The 22,697-nt window shown below is 48.2% G+C and overlaps 1 protein-coding gene across 1 annotated transcript in view; it reads left to right on the top strand.

Moving 5' to 3' along the window:
* The window catches only part of NPR2 (natriuretic peptide receptor 2), a 558,288-nt gene that overhangs the window by 441,036 nt on the left and 94,555 nt on the right, over positions 1-22,697 (top strand). The window contains exons 15-17 of the mRNA XM_069626775.1: positions 2,973-3,141; positions 8,401-8,547; positions 12,059-12,182. Coding sequence (XP_069482876.1) covers positions 2,973-3,141; positions 8,401-8,547; positions 12,059-12,182 — 440 coding nt within the window. The remainder of the gene's footprint in view (positions 1-2,972; positions 3,142-8,400; positions 8,548-12,058; positions 12,183-22,697) is intronic.

Raw genomic sequence — 22,697 nt, 5'->3', positions numbered from 1 at the left:
TATAATATTCGAAAAGCCCGCCTTTTATGACTTTTAAAGCCACGCAGCTACTGGTGTCTGCTTTAATCTTTTCACAGATCTTCTACTGTTCTTCTGCTCTCTTTGGACTTCCTCTATCTTGTTTAGCTCCTTTAAAATCTATTTAATGCTTGTATTTGTGTTCTCTGCCTGCCTGCTCTTCGTGATTCTATTTCTTCTTCCTTGGCTAATCTTGAATGGCTTCCCTTTCAACACTGTTTAAAATAAAAATAATTATGTTTCGTTTTCAAAGCTCTCCATGGTCTTGCTCCTCCTATCTTTCACCTCTTGTCGCATTCTACCTTCTCTCTCGCACCCACTTCATTCTGCTTCTCACCATCTTCTTATAGTTCCTCGTCCCCCCTGTGCCCAATCTTGTTTTTGATCTTTCTCTTAGCACCCTTGAACTGGAACACACTCCCACTCTCTCTATTCTATCACTGTTTATTCACTCTTTCGTGTCTCTCTATGATCCTACCTTCTATCGTCTGGTTAATGAGGGTTACTGCAATCACAGAAATATTCTGTGTTTTTAAATGTTAATTCATTATTTGTACTGAGCTTGTTTTTATGTTCAGCACTTTGGTGTAAGGCTCTATATAAAACCAAATAAAATACATTAGGAACAATCAGCACGTCGATGAGGAACAGAAATTGGGAATCCAGTTCAGACCCCAAACTCGGCACTTGGATGGTGGCTGCCTACCCAAGGGGCAACATAGCAAGATTCCCTATGGCACTCTCCTCCAAGCAGTCATCTCAGAGAGGAGTACGTAGAACCCCCTCATTTCAAAGGAAGACCACCTACCACTTAACCAACCCAGATGCGACAGTAGCAAGCCTGACAACCTCAAGGCCCCCAACATCTCTGCTTCGCTTCTAGAAGGTCCTTAGGGGGTACATTTAATTTACACGGGCAGCTTGTGACTCGGACCGTTGCACACTGACTATGCTTGCTCAAGGATACAACAGAGAATTCCTTTGTATGTCTATAGTAACCAACTGTACAGGAGTTTTTAATGAGTTTACTCCATTGATTAAGGAGAACTATAGTATGGAAGAGTGTTATTCGTAGGGGGTACCTATGGAGCTATCCCAAAACCCTCCAATTGAAACTTAGAGGTTGCACCAGACTTCTGCAAGCATACGGGGGTTGCTAACCCCACGAGTTTGTTGTCTTGGAAAATGTTTAAGAAACAGATTTTGTCGGTCATTTCTGCCTGTAGGAAGATGGAAGACTTCCTCAGGTTGCCGTTGCTTATGGGCGCGAAGGAGCGCTCATTAGCGGTAACTTATCAACAGAAGCCTACCCAAGTAGTACAAGCCCGATTAAAAAAATCGACTCAATCAGTTCCATCTTTATAAGGGCTCCAGCAAAGCTGCCAAACAGATGGGTTAATGTTTCTTCCAGCAGGCCCCCACGTCAGGAGGAGCCGAGTTTACCAGTCACTTCTTTGGCGGTGGCACCTCACGGGATGCCAATGACTACCTTCTCTCCTTGGGTCAATGCCATGCTATGCATTATCACCCTCTTCTACTTAATCTTACAATGCCATGCTATGCAGTCTCACCCCCTTCTACTTAATCTTACAATGCTATGCTATTCACTCTCACCTCTTCTACTTAATCTTACAATGCCATGCTATTCACTCTCACCCCCTTCTACTTAATCTTACAATGCCATGCTATGCAGTCTCACCCCCTTCTACTTAATCTTACAATGCTATGCTATGCAGTCTCACCCCCTTCTACTTAATCTTACAATGCCATGCTATGCAGTCTCACCCCCTTCTACTTAATCTTACAATGCCATGTTATGCATTCTCACCTCTTCTACTTAATCTTACAATGCCATGTCATGCATTCTCACCCCCTTCTACTTAATCTTACAATGCTATGCTATGCAGTCTCACCCCCTTCTACTTAATCTTACAATGCCATGCTATGCAGTCTCAACCCCTTCTACTTAATCTTACAATGCTATGCTATTCACTCTCACCTCTTCTACTTAATCTTACAATGCCATGCTATTCACTCTCACCCCCTTCTACTTAATCTTACAATGCCATGCTATGCAGTCTCACCCCCTTCTACTTAATCTTACAATGCCATGCTATGCAGTCTCACCCCTTCTACTTAATCTTACAATGCCATGCTATGCAGTCTCCCCCCCTTCTACTTAATCTTACAATGCTATGCTATTCACTCTCACCTCTTCTACTTAATCTTACAATGCCATGCTATTCACTCTCACCCCCTTCTACTTAATCTTACAATGCCATGCTATGCAGTCTCACCCCCTTCTACTTAATCTTACAATGCTATGCTATGCAGTCTCACCCCCTTCTACTTAATCCTACAATGCTATGCTATTCACTCTCACCCCCTTCTACTTAATCTTACAATACCATGCTATGCAGTCTCACCCCCTTCTACTTAATCTTACAATGCTATGCTATGCAGTCTCACCCCCTTCTACTTAATCTTACAATGCCATGCTATGCAGTCTCACCCCCTTCTACTTAATCTTACAATGCCATGTTATGCATTCTCACCTCTTCTACTTAATCTTACAATGCCATGTCATGCATTCTCACCCCCTTCTACTTAATCTTACAATGCTATGCTATGCAGTCTCACCCCCTTCTACTTAATCTTACAATGCCATGCTACGCAGTCTCACCCCCTTCTACTTAATCTTACAATGCCATGTTATGCATTGTCTCCCGCTCATTCTTTACCTTGTTGAGTCCTACCAGTGCCATGCCATGCATTGTCAACCTCTCATTCTTGATCTTGTTTAGTCCTACCAGTGACATGTTATGCATTGTCTCCCGCTCGTTCTTTACCTTGATGAGTCCTACCAGTGCCATGTAATGCATTCTCCTATTTCTCATTGCCGCATACCCCCTGCTGCGATACACCCCATTTAATGCACTCTCCCTCCTTCTTAGAGATTGTCCAGAAGGTGCGGAATGGACAGAAGCCATATTTTCGTCCGTCGATCGACACAGGTCTTCACAGCGAGGAGTTGGCCATCCTGATGGACCGATGCTGGGCTGAAGACCCGCTGGACCGGCCGGAGTTCAGCCAGATCAAGATGTACATCCGCAAGTTCAACAAGTGAGTTACTGTGTTGCGTTGGGTTGTCTGAGTACGCGATGGGCGTAGCAGGCAGGAAAGTGGAAGTCCCACAATTTTACACTATTGTTTGAAGTGCGACCTAGCTCGAGAGCAGCAGCGCTGTACCGGGTGTAGGTAGGCAGCGTTTGGGCTAGCCAATCACATGTTTTATGGCACATGATTGGAGTAGGGTCTTTGCTCTAGCTATGAAGGAGCACGGGCCAGACGCATCTGCCTGACAAGTCCGGATCCTCCATAGTAAGAGTGGGCCGTTCAGGAAGAGATGACCTCAAGGATGTTTCACCTTTATGATTGGGATCGCGGCTGGTTTAGTAGTAGTGTGGGGCTGAGTAGGAGGTTTTGCCATTACTCATCCCTGTACTCCTGCAGAGCAGTAGTCATCTGGCCACACTGTGCTGGGGGTTGGAAGCAGTACAGACTGCGCATACAGCTTAGTCAGGCAAAATACTAGCCTGTGGAGGCAACGTTAGAAACGCTGGCAGGTCATTTCTTGATTTTTGCCCTATGGAATTGAACATGATTCCGTAAAGGACTGGAAATCTAGCATCCTTCTCTACCTATGTCAGGAAAGAGGTCTCCGCCAGGGCAAAAAGGTTAGCAAACGGAAAATGCTGAAAAGCCTCCAAGCTTTTAACGAAGCGTGGGTGATTGGAGACCCAGTTGGGCAAGTAGTGATCTTGAGCCCCCAAGCCAGCTACCCATTCTAGTGGGGGCCTGGTAGTGGATGGAGACAGGCATAGTAACAGCTGTTCCCGTCGTGTTAGGTAGATGTTTGAACATCCCCCGGTGAGGGTTGTCTAACAATCTAACCTAATAGTAGAACAGTGTGTCACTGAAAGGGGAGACCACACTTTCCAATGGTAGCCGTAGCTGATCAGTCAGGCTTAACTTTAGGATGGAAGAAGGCTGGCAGAGAGGTACGATTATTCTTAACAGTCACCACAACAAATATACCATTATACTGCTATACTGCTATACTGGTAAATATGCATCTTGATCACAAGGTCATATGTTAGGTGAAACAAAGCGCACAGCAGTCACTAGTATAGATATACGAACTGTAAACGGCCAGATGAGGCTTTACTCACTCGTTACTCTAACGAGCAAGCCCCATACCGGGTGCCAGACGCTATAAATACAGACGTTTAGAGGTGAGCACAGAGTAGACCCCTAGACCATTGGGTAAAGTAATACCATGACGATTCGAATCCGAGAAGCCGCACACATATCGTCGCCGGCTTCCTACTACCTGCCAGATAGATTCGACACCTAACACATATGCACACAGCACAGTGGTAAAACACATAGAGGTAGTAAAACAGGGGTGCACAATGTCCAACAGAGCAAGCACTGCTACCAAAGTGAAGGATATGCTTTAGCTGTACAGTCCATAAGCCCAGAAGGGTATAGTACAATACACCGAGGGAAACGGAAACAAACCGCGTGGAGACATCGAGGCAGCTGTACAATTCTAAAATGGAAAACTCCCTAATAAATCAGTGGGAGACCCTACAAATCCACGGCCCAGTGTTTTACTGTAAGGCCCCGAGGCAGACCCTAGGAAATTGTCTCATTGCAGGCACGTACTTCACAATGTCACTTGTAGGGGTTTCAATTTAGTGTAAAAAGCCTATAGGACATAAGTGGAGTATGGAGGCTGAGCTGTGATTGTGATGTAAAAACCAGGTGAGCCTCAGTTCCCCCCAAAAGGTGCAGAGATGGAGCAACCCCTCGAGGGGACCTCAGAGAAGACTCTCAAGCAGAGATCAAGGGCCAGGATCCAATCATTAGATGCTAGAAGCATCCAGAGAATATGTGTACGAGTCCATGGTCCCCGAGGTTCTTCCTGCGAGATCGTGTGAGAGACTGTACACTCCGGGCACTCTCCGAGTCCAGATCCCACTCCCGCTATGACGCCGGCTCCTGTGGCAGAGGGCCTACTGACTACTGCTCTGCCACTTTAGTAGCCTGTAGTCTAGGATTCAGTGATCTCAGGTGTAGAAAAGGATCCTGAGATGGGGACCCAATAGTTGCAGATCCTTTGGGCCTGCCAAAATGTCCCAATGACTGACTGGCGGCAGCCATCTTCATTGGGACGTACGTCAAAGGTTGCGCTTCGTAGCCTTGTTCCATTCTCCTGGCGAGCAGGTCTATTATCTTGGCAGGTACCCCCACTGGGTTTCATTTAGCTACAGTCCCTAGATGCATATCACATAAGCAGTACAAAAGTTGAAAATGATCAATTACTATTTCAAGGCTCCTATTATAGCTAAGGGCAGCTCAGGGATCTTATCGCTGGTAGCTCAAATACAACCGGATATCTGTCACAACGGCAACTGCTTCAAATTGCGCAGGTACAGCTATAGTCCTATTAGTGTTTGCTTGAATTAAAACACCACATTTATTATTGAAAGTGCAGGCTTTGGGCATTCCCTATTATACTTATACTTTGGATAAGTTTGTGACTTGTTTTATGTGTCACCAACATGTTTTCCAAAGAGTCTGGCTTTCCCTTTGCTCCCTCCCCGAATGTATAGCAATGATTATTTCCCTTCATTGGCTGGAATATTATAGTGCATTCTCATAGTTCATATTGGCCAGATTGCCTCTGAGATGAAAAGATATTGCTGTTTTTCCTTGCTGCCGAACATCAAGCTTGCACACTCTGTGGAGAAGCTTGACCAACTTGCCTCTGAGATGAAAAGTTATTGCTGTTTTTCCTTGATGTCGAACATTAAGCTTGCACACTGTGGAGAAGCTTGACCAACTTGCCTCTGTGATGAAAAGTTATTGCTGTTTTTCCTTGATGCCGAACATCAAGCTTGCACACTCCGTGGAGCAGCTTGACCAGCTTGCCTCTGAGATGAAAAGATGTTGCTGTTTTGCCTTGATGCCGAACATCAAGCTTGCCCGCTCGTGGAGAAGCTTGACCAGCTTGCCTCTGAAATGAAAAGATATTGCTGTTTTTCCTTGATGCCGAACATCAAGCTTGCACATCCTGTGGAGAAGCTTGACCAGCTTGCCTCTATGATGAAAAGATATTGCTGTTTTTCCTTGATGCCGAACATCAAGCTTGCACACTCTGGGGAGAAGCTTGACCAGCTTGCCTCCAAGATGAAAAGATATTGCTGTTTTTCCTTGTTGCCGAACATCAAGCTTGCACACTCTGTGGAGAAGCTTGACCAACTTGCCTCCGAGATGAAAAGATGTTGCTGTTTTGCCTTGATGCCGCACATCAAGCTTGCCCGCTCGTGGAGAACCTTGACCAGCTTGCCTCTGAAATGAAAAGATATTGCTGTTTTTCCCTGATGATGAACAACAAGCTTGCACACACTGTGGAGAAGCTTGACCAGCTTGCCTCTATGATGAAAAGATATTGCTGTTTTTCCTTGATGCCGAACATCAAGCTTGCACACTCTGGGGAGAAGCTTGACCAGCTTGTCTCTGAATTGAAAAGATATTGCTGTTTTTCCTTGATGCCGAACATCAAGCTTGCACACTCTGTGGAGAAGCTTGGCCCACTTGCCTCTGAAATGAAAAGATATTGCTGTTTTTCCTTGATGTCGAAAATCAAGCTTGCACACTCTGTGGAGAAGCTTGACCAGCTTGCCTCTGAGATCAAAATATATTGCTGTTTTTCCTTCATGCCTCTAATTAATGACCACACCATGGAGACAGTCCCTGCTCTTCTATATGGCATGGAAATTGCAAGATCTAGAGGATTCTTCAATTGGGGATTACTTGAAGCAAGGCTTTGGCGTAGGACCTTGAACCTTCCCGATTGCCTTCCTGTTGGCACATTGCCATTCGAATTGGGCCACACCTCATGAAGGTGCCATTTCCAGTGGAAGGTGCTGACCCTTTACAGAAGCGTACAAAGTTCCACTGGCCGGATCATTGGCTGAGGACCGGGCAGAGACTATGTCCTCTGGCAGGTCTATACCATTAGCGAACTTTGAGAGTGACCGGGAGGCGATATCAGTTGGTTGTAACTGATCTTGTTAGCAATCCAATGGAGGTCAAGTGGAAATTGCTCGACTTCCGCCGGTTATTCAAAATCGAGGGCGCGGACTCACAAAAATTGCACAAAGCCCTGCTAGTTGTTTATAAGAGATGGGGGTCAGTGGAGCTTTATTTGAAGAGGTTCCCGAATTCCTATTGGATGTCTCAGCATTTGAGGTTCCGTTTCAATGAATTGCCTACTGCTGAGGTATTGCAAACGCGTCTTCCAAATGACACTACTATTGGGGCGTTCTAGTTGCTGCAATACGGTGGGAGTGCTCCACACACAATTTCACATGCTGATGGAATGTGAGGCCCAGCAAGCAGGAAGGGAAGGATTGTGGTCACAATGCTTGCAGGACTTCAGGTACTTCAGTGTGCCAGAATGTTATAGTAGGCGGGCTAGCGGCGAGAAGACCGGGCTGACCTGCAGTCTAATGAAATAACTTAATACGGCAGGGCTTATTCAGGGCTCGTAGAAGCTGGAAACCCCTGTGCTTGCACTCTGTCTTGGCTTTGCACCTGCATTTTCCAAGGAATCTTATTTTCTACGTATTTTGGAACACAAAGGAAATGGGGACGGTGATCCCAAGCTTAGATCGCGTCCAGAGGTCAAGCTCCATTCTTGAAATCGGAGGGGATTCGTGAGTGTTAATAAAGACTATTAGTTTTGAACTCAGAGGTTTTCATGGATTTGGATTGTATCTATGTGTAGGAATAACGCCTGGATAGCTGATTATAATGTGGATTGGGTCTTGTATTTTAACTGGTGGGTTTAGTAATGCCTTTCTGGCTAGCACCTGTGATGAATCTGAGCTGCATGGTGTTGTTTTATACAACCGATAGTGCAGTTCAAAATCTTCTTATACTGATCAGGAACTAGGCTCATTATTCATATTCACTTGCCATTCAATTAATATGTATATACAATTTAATACCCATTCATGTTGTATGTTCCAATACACAATGGGTTACGTTTTAAATTAGACAGTCACTAAATACAATATCTTAGAAAATGTGTTTACATCCAATGAAGAAATGATGTAACCGTCCTCTAGCTACTATTGCTGTTGCTGGTGCCCTATGATGACCCCTGTGGACTAGAACATTGACAGTGGCTAGGCCTATGGCAAGATGCGGCCTCCTCCAGCCTATGACTGTGCAGAACTAGTCTTTCTTCTGTGTCTTCCCAGTGCGCAGTGCCACGCTATCACACGGTCTTTTCTTTCTCTGCAGAGAGGCCAGCAGCAGCATCCTGGACAACCTTCTCTCCCGCATGGAGCAGTATGCCAACAACCTGGAAAAGCTTGTGGAAGAGCGGACCCAGGCGTACCTAGAGGAGAAAAGGAAGGCTGAGAACCTGCTCTACCAGATACTCCCACAGTAAGAGAATACATCCTATCCAGTCCCCACTGCTGTGTGCTGGGCAGCAGAACATCCAGCCACATCACAGCTCTGAGCTGAGAATCTGCTCTACTACATTATATATTCCCACATTAAGAAAATACATCCTATCCAGCTCCCACTGCAGAACATCCAGCCACATCACACCTCTGAGCTGAGAATCTGCTCTACCAGATACTCCCACAGTAAGAGAATACATCCTATCCAGCTCCCACTGCTGCGTGCTGGGCAGCAGAACATCCAGCCACATCACAGCTCTGAGCTGAAAATCTGCTCTACTACATTATATATTCCTACAGTAGGAAAAGACATCCTATCCAGCTCCCACTGCAGAACATCCGGCCAGATCACAACTCTGAGATGAGAATCTGCTCTACTACATTACATATTCCCACAGTAAAGAAAGACATCCTATCCAGCTCCCACTGCAGAACATCCAGCCACATCACACCACTGAGCTGGGAATCTGCTCTACCAGATCCTCCTACAGCAAGAAAAGACATCCTATCCAGCTCCCACTGCAGAACATCCAGCCACATTACGCCTCTGAGCTGAAAATCTGCTCTACTACATTACATATACCCACAGTAGAAGAAACCATTCTATCCCAAATCCCAACCCCATGAGCTGGGCAGCAGAAATTCCAGTCACCCTACATCCCTCAACGGAGAACCTGCTCTACCAGATACTCCCACAGTAAGAGAATACATCCTATCCAGCTCCCACTGCTGTGTGCTGGGCAGTAGAACATCCAGCCACATCACAGCTCTAAGCTGAGAATCTGCTCTACTTCATTATGTATTCCCACAGTAAGAAAATACATCCTATCCAGCTCCCACTGCAGAACATCCAGCCACATCACAGCTCTGAGCTGAGAATCGTATCTACCAGATACTCCCACAGTAAGAGAATACATACTATCCAGCTCCCACTGCTGCGTGCTGGGCAGCAAAACATCCAGCCACATCACAGCTCTGAGCTGAGAATCTTCTCTACTACATTATATATTCCCACAGTAAGAAAAGACATCCTATCCAGCTCCCACTGCAGAACATCCAGCCACATCACACCCCTGAGCTGAGAATCTGCTCTACCAGATACTCCCACAGTAAGAGAATACATCCTATCCAGCTCCCACTGCTGCGGGCTGGGCAGCAGAAAATCCAGCCACATCACAGCTCTGAGCTGAGAATATGCTCTAATACATTATATATTCCCACAGTAAGAAAAGACATCCTATCCAGCTCCCACTCCAGAACATTCATCCACATCAAGCCCCTGAGCTGAGAATCTGCTCTACCAGATACTCCTACAGTAAGAAAAGACATCCTATCCAGCTCCCAATGCAGAACATCCAGCCACATTACACCTCTGAGCTGAGAATCTGCTCTACTACATTACATATACCCACAGTAGAAGAAAACATCCTATCCCAAATCCCAACCCCATGAGCTGGGCAGCAGAACATCCAGTCATCCTACATCCCTCAACTGAGAACCTGGCTCTACCAGATACTCCCACAGTAAGAGAATACATCCTATCCATCTCCCACTGCTGTGTGCTGGGCAGCAGAGCATCCAGCCACATCACACCTCTAAGCTGAGAATCTGCTCTACTACATTATATAGTCCCACAGTAAGAAAATACATCATATCCAGCTCCCACTGCAGAACATCCAGCCACATCACAGCTCTAAGCTGAGAATCTGCTCTACCAGATACTCCCACAGTAAGAGAATACATCCTATCCAGCTCCCACTGCAAAACATTCAGCCACATCACACCCCTGAGCTGAGAATCTGCTCTACCAGATACTCCCACCATAAGAGAATACACCCTATCAAGCTCCCACTGCTGCGTGCTGGGAAGCAGAACATCCAGCCACTTCACAGCTCTGAGCTGAGAATCTGCTCTACTACATTTTATATTCCCACAGTAAGAAAACACATCCTATCCAGCTCCCACTGCAAAACATCCAGCCACATCACACCCCTGAGCTGAGAATCTGCTCTACCAGATACTCCTACAGTAAGAAAATACATCCTATCCAGCTCCCACTGCAGGACATCCAGCCACATCACACCTCTGAGATGGGAATCTGCTCTACTACATTACATATACCCACAGTAAAAGAAAACATCCTATCCCAAATCCCAACCCCATGAGCTGGGTAGCAGAGCATCCAGTCACCCTACATCCCTCAACGGAGAACCTGCTCTACCAGATACTCCCACAGTAAGAAAAGACATCCAATCCAGCTCCCACTGCAGAACATCCAGCCACGTCACACCCCTGAGCTTAGAATCTGCTCTACCAGATACTCCCACAGTAAGAAAAGACATCCTATCCAGCTCCCAATGCAGAACATCCAGCCACATAACACCTCCGAGCAGAGAATCTGCTCCACTACACTACATATTCCCACAGTAGAAGAAAACATCCTATCCCAACTCCCAACCCCATGAGCTGGGTAGCAGAGCATCCAGTCACCCTACATCCCTCAACGGAGAACCTGCTCTACCAGATACTCCCACAGTAAGAAAAGACATCCAATCCAGCTCCCACTGCAGAACATCCAGCCACGTCACACCCCTGAGCTTAGAATCTGCTCTACCAGATACTCCCACAGTAAGAAAAGACATCCTATCCAGCTCCCAATGCAGAACATCCAGCCACATAACACCTCCGAGCAGAGAATCTGCTCCACTACACTACATATTCCCACAGTAGAAGAAAACATCCTATCCCAACTCCCATCCCCATGAGCTGGGCAGCAGAACATCCAGTCACCCTACATCCCTCAACTGAGAACCTGCTCTACCAGATACTCCCACGGTAAGAGAATACATCCTATCCATCTCCCACTGCTGTATGCTGGGCAGCAGATCATCCAGCCACATCACAGCTCTAAGCTGAGAATCTGCTCTACTACATTATATAGTCCCACAGTAAGAAAAAACATCCTATCCAGCTCCCAATGCAGAACATCCAGCCACATAACACCTCCGAGCAGAGAATCTGCTCCACTACACTACATATTCCCACAGTAGAAGAAAACATCCTATCCCAAATCCCAACCCCATGGGCTGGGCAGCAGAACATCCAGTCACCCTACATCCCTCAACGGAGAACCTGCTCTACCAGCTAATCGCACATTAAGAGAATACATCCTATCCCGACTCTCATTCCCATGATCTGGGTAGCAGAACAATCAGCCACCCCCATACCCCGCTCTCCACCCCCACCTTTTTTATTACTCAAACCACCCCCACATGTATTCGTGTTTAAATATGTTCAAAGATGTTCGATGAATTCTCCCTCGACCAATTCTTCTGCGGCAAAACCTTCCTATCCCCTCTGGATGGTAGATGAAAGTTGTGAGGAATGGCTCCGTTTTCCTCAGGCCTGGTGTTGAGTGTACCCCTGAGATCCTAGTGCCTGCTCTACCCCTGACTAAACCCCACTGTATTCCTTTCTCCCATCCTGGCCAGCTCTGTGGCAGAACAGCTGAAGCGTGGAGAGACAGTCCAGGCCGAAGCCTTCGATAGTGTCACCATCTACTTCAGCGACATTGTGGGCTTCACCTCCATGTCAGCGGAGAGCACGCCTATGCAGGTAAGCAACCCCGCGCCATGACATGGCCATCACACAGTCCATAGCAGGCAGCCCATTAACGCCATCCAGGCGACAAGCAGGTAAACGCTGCCCTTGATACAGGGCTCCTCCACGTAGGGACAGAGGTTCCTATGCAGGTAAGCAACCCCGCGCCATGACATGGCCATCATTGCTGTGCAGGAAACGCACTCACACAGTCCATAACAGGCAGCCCATTAACGCCATCCAGGCAACAAGCAGGTAAACGCTGCCCTTGATACAGGGCTCCTCCACGTAGGGACAGAGGTTCCTGTGCAGGTAACAAGCCCCACAGACGCAGCAAACACACTGCAACCTTAACACACTCTTCAGGACCTACCTAGAACTCATAAGAAACAAGGTTATTCCTCCTATCTCATGTCAACATATAGCTTTGAGCCCCACAACCGCTACAGCCAGACCCGACTGAGTCAACGTGCGCCTTAGCCTAGAGCAACTTCACCCAAGTCTCTCAAGAACAGGCCCTGAAACCATCCCTTTTACCAATTAACTTTATGATGCTTGTCCTTGTACTTGTCCTGCTCATCACCTGGTTCCTTCGTACTTCTCTCAGGGAGGGGGTAACCCACAACCCAAGAAAGCCATTATCGCCGGCGCATCTCTAGCCTCCCTTGTGGTCTCCTCCCCACTCACCGCTGGACCATTATGGCCCCCTTAGGGCTTTCAATCAGGCTTCTGCCCATGCCAGGGACCCTGAAACACGCACCCTAAACCTTTGTAAGGAACGGATTAACACGAGGCACCAGAACCTGGAAGAAGCCTAGACCCGTCTCAACCTCAGCCACATGGACCTCAGAATCCCCCATTACTTTGAAAGGTTTTAACTTCCTAGCAAGTCAAGGTCTGCGACTCCCCCCACCAACTCTTCAGGGGACCGCCTTGTCACTGACACTTCTTGACACCCACAAAGCTCCACTGAGCATAACCTAGGACATCACACGTACAAAGGCGAATTGCAGATCCAGGATTAAGATTATTTTACCAAAATCCAGTCCTGGATGGGTCATAAATTACTCTGCCTAATTGCAAACAAAATCAGAATTATGGCTTTCAGACCTGCCTTTCTCCTATGTTATCCAAATTGCTGCCTACCATGGATCCACCTGCAACTCTCACGCGAAAGTTCCGTGACTTAGGGGTGCTTTCCGGAAGCGTAGTCTCATTCGTGCTCTCCTGAGTGTGGTAACCAGAAGCGCCTGTAACCTGTATCTCTTCTGTAGAGTTCTTCCTCTACTGCCTCGATGGATTACGCAAGTCCTACTACTGTAGTGTCCTAACCCAGCTACGACAACGCCTTGGGCTTCCAGCGAAGTCGAAGGTTCGACTTCAAGGGTCACAAAACCCAGCGGCCCATTTCATGTTGGGTTTGAGAAAAGACGCCCTCATCACCTCCTTCTTGATACCCCTGCACTGGCTCAACCATAACAAAAAAGATCCAAATGCAAAGTGTCTGGGCCCCATGGATATCCTGGACTCGCATTCTAGATACTTGGCCAAACTCGTCTTAACCTCCCACCCAACTAGATTCCCAAGGTTGGCAACACAAACCAGTCTCTCACTTTGGATGGGTGTACGGCCCAGTATGGAACTCGCACCCCCTTCCAGTCCACCCAGGAACAGACTGCTTTAAGTTCCCAAGAGGACCTATAACTAACTTCTCATGCTCGGTCTTCTGCCTACAGTCCTTTCCCTGAGCCACACCTTCTCCTTGCCTTGTGCCCTCTCTCCTACGTTCTCTGTCTTCCTTTGTCCGATCATCCTTGGCAGCAGAAACGCTCTACAAGCACAATATAAGACAGATGAAAACATGAATGCAAGTAACGAGTGGCATGTGTATAGCATACATGACAACACATGATTCAGTCAACTATTGGCTCAGCTGTGATTAACAGCATACACCCGGCATTCCCCAGCTTCCACAGACTGGTGGATGGTCCTGGGATAAGGTGCACAATGCCATATCTTAAACGGTTTTTTAAAGTTCAAGGGTCTGTTTGCGCACATCTCGAGCTCAACAGCTTGAGCACATCTCAAGCGCATCAGCTTGAGCACATCTCAGGCTCATCAGCTTGAGCACATCTCAAGCTCATCAGCTTCAGCACATCTCGAGCGCATCAGCTTGAGTACATCTCAAATGCATCAGCTTGTGAACATCTCGAGCTCATCATCTTGAGCACATCTCAAGCTCATCAGCTTCAGCACATCTCGAGCTCATCGGCTTCAGCGCATCTCAAGCTCATCAGCTTGAGCACATCTCAAGTGCATCAGCTTGAGAACATCTCGAGCTCATCGGCTTCAGCGCATCTCAAGCTCATCAGCTTCAGCACATCTCGAGCTCATCGGCTTCAGCGCATCTCAAGCTCATCAGCTTGAGCACATCGCAAGCGCATCAGCTTGAGCACATTTTGGGCTCATCAGCTTGAGTACATCTCAAGCTCATCATCTTCAGCACATCTTGAGCTCATCAGCTTCAGTGCATCTCGAGCTCATCAGCTTGAGCACATCTCAAGCTCATCAGCTTGAGCACATCTCGAGCTCATCAGCTTCAGTGCATCTCGAGCTCATCAGCTTGAGCACATCTCGAGTGCATCAGTTTGAGCACATCTCAAGTGCATCAGCTTGAGAACATCTCGAGCTCATCAGCTTGAGCACATCTCAAGCTCATCAGCTTGAGCACATCGCAAGCGCATCAGCTTGAGCACATTTTGGGCTCATCAGCTTGAGTACATCTCAAGCTCATCATCTTCAGCACATCTTGAGCTCATCAGCTTCAGCGCATCTCAAGCTCAACAGCTTGAGCACATCCCAAGCGCATCAGCTTGAGCACATCACAAGCTCATCAGCTTCAGTGCATCTTGAGCTCATCAGCTTGAGCACATCTCAAGCTCATCAGCTTGAGCACATCGCAAGCGCATCAGCTTGAGCACATTTTGGGCTCATCAGCTTGAGTACATCTCAAGCTCATCATCTTCAGCACATCTTGAGCTCATCAGCTTCAGCGCATCTCAAGCTCATCAGCTTGAGCACATCCCAAGCGCATCAGCTTGAGCACATCTCAAGCTCATCAGCTTGAGAACATCTCGAGCTCATCAGCTTCAGTGCATCTCGAGCTCATCAGCTTCAGTGCATCTCGAGCTCATCAGCTTGAGCACATCTCAAGCTCATCAGCGTCAGTGCATCTCGAGCTCATCAGCTTGAGCACATCTCAAGCTCATCAGCTTGAGCACATCTCGAGCTCATCAGCTTCAGTGCATCTCGAACTCATCAGCTTGAGCACATCTCAAGTGCATCAGCTTGAGCACATCTCAAGTGCATCAGCTTGAGAACATCTCGAGCTCATCAGCTTGAGCACATCTCAAGCTCATCAGCTTGAGCACATCGCAAGCGCATCAGCTTGAGCACATTTTGGGCTCATCAGCTTGAGTACATCTCAAGCTCATCATCTTCAGCACATCTTGAGCCCATCAGCTTCAGCGCATCTCAAGCTCATCAGCTTGAGCACATCCCAAGCGTATCAGCTTGAGCACATCTCAAGCTCATCAGCTTCAGTGCATCTCGAGCTCATCAGCTTGAGCACATCTCAAGCTCATCAGCTTGAGCACATCGCAAGCGCATCAGCTTGAGCACATTTCGGGCTCATCAGCTTGAGTACATCTCAAGCTCATCATCTTCAGCACATCTTGAGCTCATCAGCTTCAGCGCATCTCAAGCTCATCAGCTTGAGCACATCCCAAGCGCATCAGCTTGAGCACATCGCAAGTGCATCAGCTTGAGAACATCTCGAGCTCATCAGCTTGAGCACATCTCAAGCTCATCAGCTTGAGCACATCTCGAGCTCATCAGCTTCAGTGCATCTCTAGCTCATCAGCTTCAGCACATCTCAAGTGCATCAGCTTGAGCACATCTCAAGTGCATCAGCTTGAGAACATCTCGAGCTCATCAGCTTGAGCACATGTCAAGCTCATCAGCTTGAGCACATCGCAAGCGCATCAGCTTGAGCACATTTCGGGCTCATCAGCTTGAGTACATCTCAAGCTCATCATCTTCAGCACATCTTGAGCTCATCAGCTTGAGCACATCCCAAGCGCATCAGCTTGAGCACATCTCAAGTGCATCAGCTTGAGAACATCTCGAGCTCATCAACTTGAGCACATCTCAAGCTCATCAGCTTGAGCACATCTCGAGCTCCTCAGCTTCAGTGCATCTCGAGCTCATCAGCTTGAGCACATCTCAAGCGCATCAGTTTGAACACATTGCGAACTCATCAGATTGAGCACATCTCAAACTCATCAACTTGACAACATCTTGAGCGCATCAGCTTGAACACATCTCAAGCTCGTCAGTTTAAGCACACCTCGAACTCATTCGCTTGAGCGCATCTCAAGCTCATCAGCTTGAGCGCATCTCGAGCTCATCAGCTTGAGCGCATCTCGAGCTCATCACACAGCCTCTTACGGTTCACTTGTACCTTAACGAGGCATAAACTTGCCGCAGAATAACTACTGACTCACCAGGAACCCGCAATTTTCTCACCAACTCTGCGTGCCCAATCCACTTCCCCTCTGATCCCACACATCCATACCGAAGCGGGCATTACCCTATATTCCCGATCTTCCCACACACTCTCCCTCCAGGATGTTCGCTCCTTCCGTTCTCTCTTCTCTTGTACGCCTCCCCTTTCTCCGTCTCACATCCACAGACCCAAATTTGGTTATCCCAACAGAGGGCGCGATAGGTGGTCCAGGCAAGTCATTGGACCACTATGCTGGTAACCGGAACAGGATACTTTTTCAAAATGTATTTATTTAGTGTGTTTGTTGCTTTATCAATCAAACCTTTTACACACACCATTTATTAAAATATGTCAAATATAACATCCTTCCTTCCTTGCAGTAAAAGTATTTTCTGAGCTTTGATTACAGATTCCACAGCTGCTGTTCCAACTCAATTCACATTAGTGGTCCCTTAACGGCTTTTTAGGGGCTCACAATAAAATAGTACTTCCTACAAAGTCCATTTTACGCCGGTCTGATCTTAAAACATTAATAAGACAGTTTGTCGCAGCGATACTGAGAGAAATGTGGGACCCCCTCGTGATCCTTCACCAAATCTCCTCCTCGCTGTTGAGTTTATAAGCATCTGTGCTTTAGGGTGCAGGCCAAAATCAGGCGTTCTAATGCTTCTGGCTCTGCCACCGCTTGGCAATGTCTGCATGTAGACACCCCCCGCCGGTACGACGCCCTTTCATTGCGGGGTGTTTTTTCGCGGGTTTTTTTACCGCGATTTTTTTGCCGAAAAAAACTCATCCATTTTTTTTGTGGGGGTTGGAAAAATATATATATTGGGTGTGGGTGTTCGGGGAGGTGTAAAAAGAATGGGTTGGGATTGTGTTGGGGGGGGGGCCCAAAAAAATACGAGTGTTTTTTCGTTAAAAAATCAGTGGTAAAAAAGCTTGCGAAAAAACATCCCGCGATGAAATGACATGGAACCCTCCCGCCACCACCGTCCACGAGATCTGATGTCCTTACTCTCGCGGGTGGGGAGCACATTCAGCATATAGCAAGCTCCCTCTGCAGCCCCTGCAGGTCACAACAGGCCCCCCAGGTCAGAGCCTCCCCCGAACCCCACCTTACTCATGGTAGTCGCCATGTGTAGGCAACCTTCATCCAAACCCCCGTAAATACAAAGAGCAGACTCTGCTCTGTGTGGACACCTGAGCTGTGCGGTGACTGCACTTTTGGACCAGGACCTAGTGTTGCAGAGTCATACAAATACGAGCTGGCATCCGCATTGGCATTTTGCAAGCGTCGTCCTCTAGCTGCCCAGCAAATCATTAGACTCCAGCCCCCCTATCCCTTCTCCTGTCTAGTGAGCCCATGCCTCTGGGGGAGGTAGGCTGATACAGCTGCCCTGTTAGCCATTGTCCTGTTAGGGCGTTTTCACGGTTTACGTCTACTTGGTAGAAAATATTTGACTTTTTCACATTTTACCAAATTGTTTTTGTTTGTTTTTTGGTTGAAAAATCCCACCTATTCCCTTACCCCACATATATATTTAATTACATTTTACCGAATTTCGACCAAGAAAAAAAAATAATTTGGTAAAAATTCAGTGCAGAATACATCCAAACTAAATGTCCCTACTATACGCTGTCTCGTCCTTTGCGCTCTCAGTCTGCTCTTTTGATTTTCATCCCCTGAGTTAGACGTTTGCGCATTGGCGGCCGCGCCTTCTCTGTGGTTGCCGCAAGAACCTGGAGCAGTCTTCCACTGTCGCTTCGTGCCGTTGACAATCATTGGTCCTTCCGCCAAGCCCTAAAGACGTATCTGTATTAGGTTTCTCTGGACTGTTGCTGCCTCCTGCTTCACCTAGCGCCAACATACCTCAGGGTGTATGTCCGCTTTAGAAATATATATTACATAACATAGCAAAAGTAAAAGGTCAAATGTTTTTCGAACAAGTAGGCTAATACCCTGTTTGCTCACAGGTTCCTTTCAGAGCTTATGCCCCAGCTGGCATCATCATTTTCTCCTGTAGAATGAATGCCCTTTTCTCTTGGACGTACCACTGAAATGGTAAAGGTTTATGCAACTCACCACTATATCACTAGGCGGACATGCAATGACACAGTGGAGGTCAGAAGCAACCCCAGGTAGGTACCAGCCATCTCATGTAGGTAACCGGCCCCATGCACGCTGATGCCCCGCAAGGTAATGAGGGACCGCATGTGGATACCACTTGCAGACAGCAAGGAGCCTGTGCACACAGCAAGCCTTTCTGTGTAGGCACCGGTCCCCTAACTCAAGATCCAAGCCGCCATTTTGATGACAGATAATGCCCCCTACAGGAAGAAAAGACCCTGTGCTGATGAGGATGACACTACACAAGAGGCAACTGCAATGTCCAAGGAAAGTTGGGCTGAAGAGTTCAGGAGGGTCACTCACATACGAATAATAGCTTTTTCCTCTCTTCGGCTGTGGTTGTGTCGGCCAATCAGAGGAGAGGGACTTCCAAGCGTGTTCCTGAGACTTTAGATGGTAGGCAAACATATGAACACTTGGAGACCTCATTGCGCACCAGTTATCATACACAAACTAGAGGCTGCTGCAGTGCAATCCCTTTCTTTCAGGTAGCAAGTACTTCGATGAAGGTGTGAGCCACCCCAAACAGTGACACACACCTCCACACAGGGAGCACGCACATCCATCCATGCAACACGCAGCCAGCTAGATGTCTACAACTGGCTGGCACCTTGACATATGCATGCCTGCTCTGCCACTGATCCAAGAATCCATGCACCGCCACCATGCTTGCATCACCACCATGCTTGCACTGCCACCATACTTGCACCGCCACCAGGCTTGCACCGCCACCATGCTTGCACCACCGCCACCAGGCTTGCATCACCACCATGCTTGCACCGCCACCATGCTTGCACCACCACCATGCTAGCACCGCTGCCACCAGACTTGCATCGCCACCATGCTTGCATCGCCAGCAGGCTTGCACCACCACCATGCCTGCACCGCCACCAGCTTTGCATCGCCACCATGCTTGCACCGCCACCAGGCTTGCATCGCCACCAGGCTTGCATCGCCACCATGCTTGCACCACCACCATGCTTGCACCACCACCATGCTAGCACCACCACCATGCTAGCACCACCGCCACCAAGCTTGCATCGCCACCATGCTTGCATCACCATCATGCTTGCACCGCCAACATGCTTGCACCGCCACAATGCTTGCACCACCGCCACAATGCTTGCATCGCCACCATGCTTGCACCGCCACCATGCTTGCACCGCCACCATGCTTGCACCACCACCATGCTTGCATCGCAAGAAGCTTCTCGAAAAGCACTATCCACATGAGAAGTACACACGTCCGAGTCGCATTCACCACTTCCAGGTAACACACACATTGCATACACCTCCATGCAGGCCACGAAACGTCCATACATCCGTCAACCAGCCAGAGCAGTTAATTCAGATAACAAACACCCATATCCAAGTGGTCAATAGCCTTGTTATTGGCATCCAGAAAACGTGTACAAATATTCCGGCTGTTTTATTGCTGTTTATTGCTACCGTTTGTATAGATTAATCATACACCACCTAAATAGTTTCTTGGCCCCGGGAACAAATGGAACTAGTAATTTTAGACTTGTTTGAAAAGCTATGTGTTGAGCTTACATCGGAAGGTGGACTACACAGATCTAGAAAGAGAGTTCCAGAGGGAAGAGGCCAGGAGTGAAAAGGTGCGTCCGCCTCTGCAGGCTTTAGAGGAATGTATGAGCCTTGAGGAGTATCTAGTTAGAGTCGAAGCAACTTAGGGGAGCAGTAAAGGATGGTGCACCACCTAGACAGGAAAGGTGGAGCCGGGCTGCAGGGACAGCGGAATACAGCGCAGAGTGTCCTAAACCACACCCGCTCTTGGAACGTTAGCCTGTGGATTTTTGCAAGGTAGCAAGACAAGTGGGAAGACTGAGCAACCAAAAACGAGCCAGGCTGTGGGATTCTGTGGGACTTGGAGGCATCTCGAATCAGGAAAGGGGAGGCACAGATAGAGCTGGTGAAAGCGAGGAGGGACTGAAGGCTGGCTGAGAGGATCTGGCTGAGAGAAGACTAGACCTATCAGATGGAGAAGGCGGAGCTAGTACCAGGAAGAAGAGGAAACCTGACCAATCTGAAGCGGCAGAGAGAGGGACTCATCTGGTCTACTTTCGCCAGGGGTAGCATAGGTTCCAAGTGAGATCGCACAAAACAGAAGGCACCAAATATTCGGGAAGCCATTGAATACAGTGACCTCAGTCTTGTCTGAGTTTAGCATAAGGGAGATGTGGCCCAGTCATAGGGTGACGGCCGTCATGCAAGATTGAAAGAGAGAAGAGGAGGCACCTGGATCCATCCGCGTGTCATCAGCATCAGTATAGAAAGAGAAGAGAAGCAAGAGGCTGAAGATAGAGATGGGACAAGACGAGGCCTCAGGGACACCACACATAAGAGGATAGAGACGGGTTGCAAGCGGACGGATAATAATGGTGAGAGCCGGGCGACCACCTCCCGTTCCACTGAGGACCAGTGAGTGGCGTCTACCTAGGAGGAGTCATGATCCACAGTGTCGAATGCTGCAGACAGATCGAGCGTCACAAGACCGATGACCGACGATATCAGTCGCTGACTGGCTGTTTCAAGGGCAGTGAGTAGAGCTGCCACTGCCCCTCGGCCCGGGTTGGAAACCAGCCTGAAAAGTATTACACATGTCCTGACTTAAGTGGAGCGTTGGAGGCACTCTCAAGATCTGTATTGCATAGGGGGAGAAGGGAATTTGTCCAGAAGTCTGAGGGTACAATAGAGTCGAGTGGAGGTTTTTTAAGAAGAGAGGAACTCTGAAAGTGGCAACGGAGGCATTTATTATGGGAAGGGGTGCTATAGTGTACACAGATTGTATTAGGGCAAAAGAATCTGCGCATCCCACTGAGGGAGCGTGTGCATCTCACGGAGGGAGCTGGTGCATCACACTGAGGGAGCGTGTGCATCTCACTGAGGGAGCTGGTGCATCTCACTGAGGGAGCTTGTGCATCTCACTGAGGGAGCGTGTGCATCTCACTGAGGGAGCTGGTGCATCTCACTGAGGGAGCTTGTGCATCTCACTGAGGGAGCTGGTGCATCTCACTGAGGGAGCTTGTGCATCTCACTGAGGGAGCTTGTGCATATCACTGAGCGAGCGTGTGCATCTCAATGAGGGAGCTGGTGCATCTCACTGAGGGAGCTTCCGTTCTCACTGATAGAGCTTGTGCATATCACGGAGCGAGCGTGTGCATCTCAATGAGGGTGCTTGTGCATCTCACTGAGGGAGCTGGTGCCTCTCACTGAGGGAGCTTGTGCATCTCACTGAGGGAGCTTGTGCATCTCACTGAGGGAGCTTGTGCATCTCACTGAGGGAGCTGGTGCATCTCACTGAGGGAGCTGGTGCATCTCACTGAGGGAGCTTGTGCATCTCACTGAGGGAGCTGGTGCATCTCACTGAGGGAGCTTGTGCATCTCACTGAGGGAGCTTGTGCATATCACGAAGCGAGCGTGTGCATCTCAATGAGGGAGCTGGTGCATCTCACTGAGGGAGCTTCCGTTCTCACTGATAGAGCTTGTGCATATCACGGAGCGAGCGTGTGCATCTCAATGAGGGAGCTTGTGCATCTCACTGAGGGAGCTGGTGCCTCTCACTGAGGGAGCTTGTGCATCTCACTGAGGGAGCTCGTGCATCTCACTGAGGGAGATGGTGCATCTCACTGAGGGAGCTTGTGCATCTCACTGAGGGAACTTGTGCATCTCACTGAGGGAGCTGGTGCATCTCACTGAGGGAGCTGGTGCATCTCACTGAGGGAGCTTGTGCATCTCACTTTGGCAGTTTGTGCATCTCACTGAGGGAACTTGTGCATCTCACTGAGGGAGCTGGTGCATCTCACTGAGGGAGA

The sequence above is a fragment of the Ambystoma mexicanum genome, chromosome 6p, assembly GCF_040938575.1.
Source record: "Ambystoma mexicanum isolate Mex_15411 chromosome 6p, UKY_AmexF1_1, whole genome shotgun sequence".
Classification (NCBI taxonomy): Eukaryota; Metazoa; Chordata; class Amphibia; order Caudata; family Ambystomatidae; genus Ambystoma; species Ambystoma mexicanum.
The sequence above is the reverse complement of the archived record's forward strand: the minus strand, read 5'-3'. Positions and strand labels throughout refer to the sequence as shown.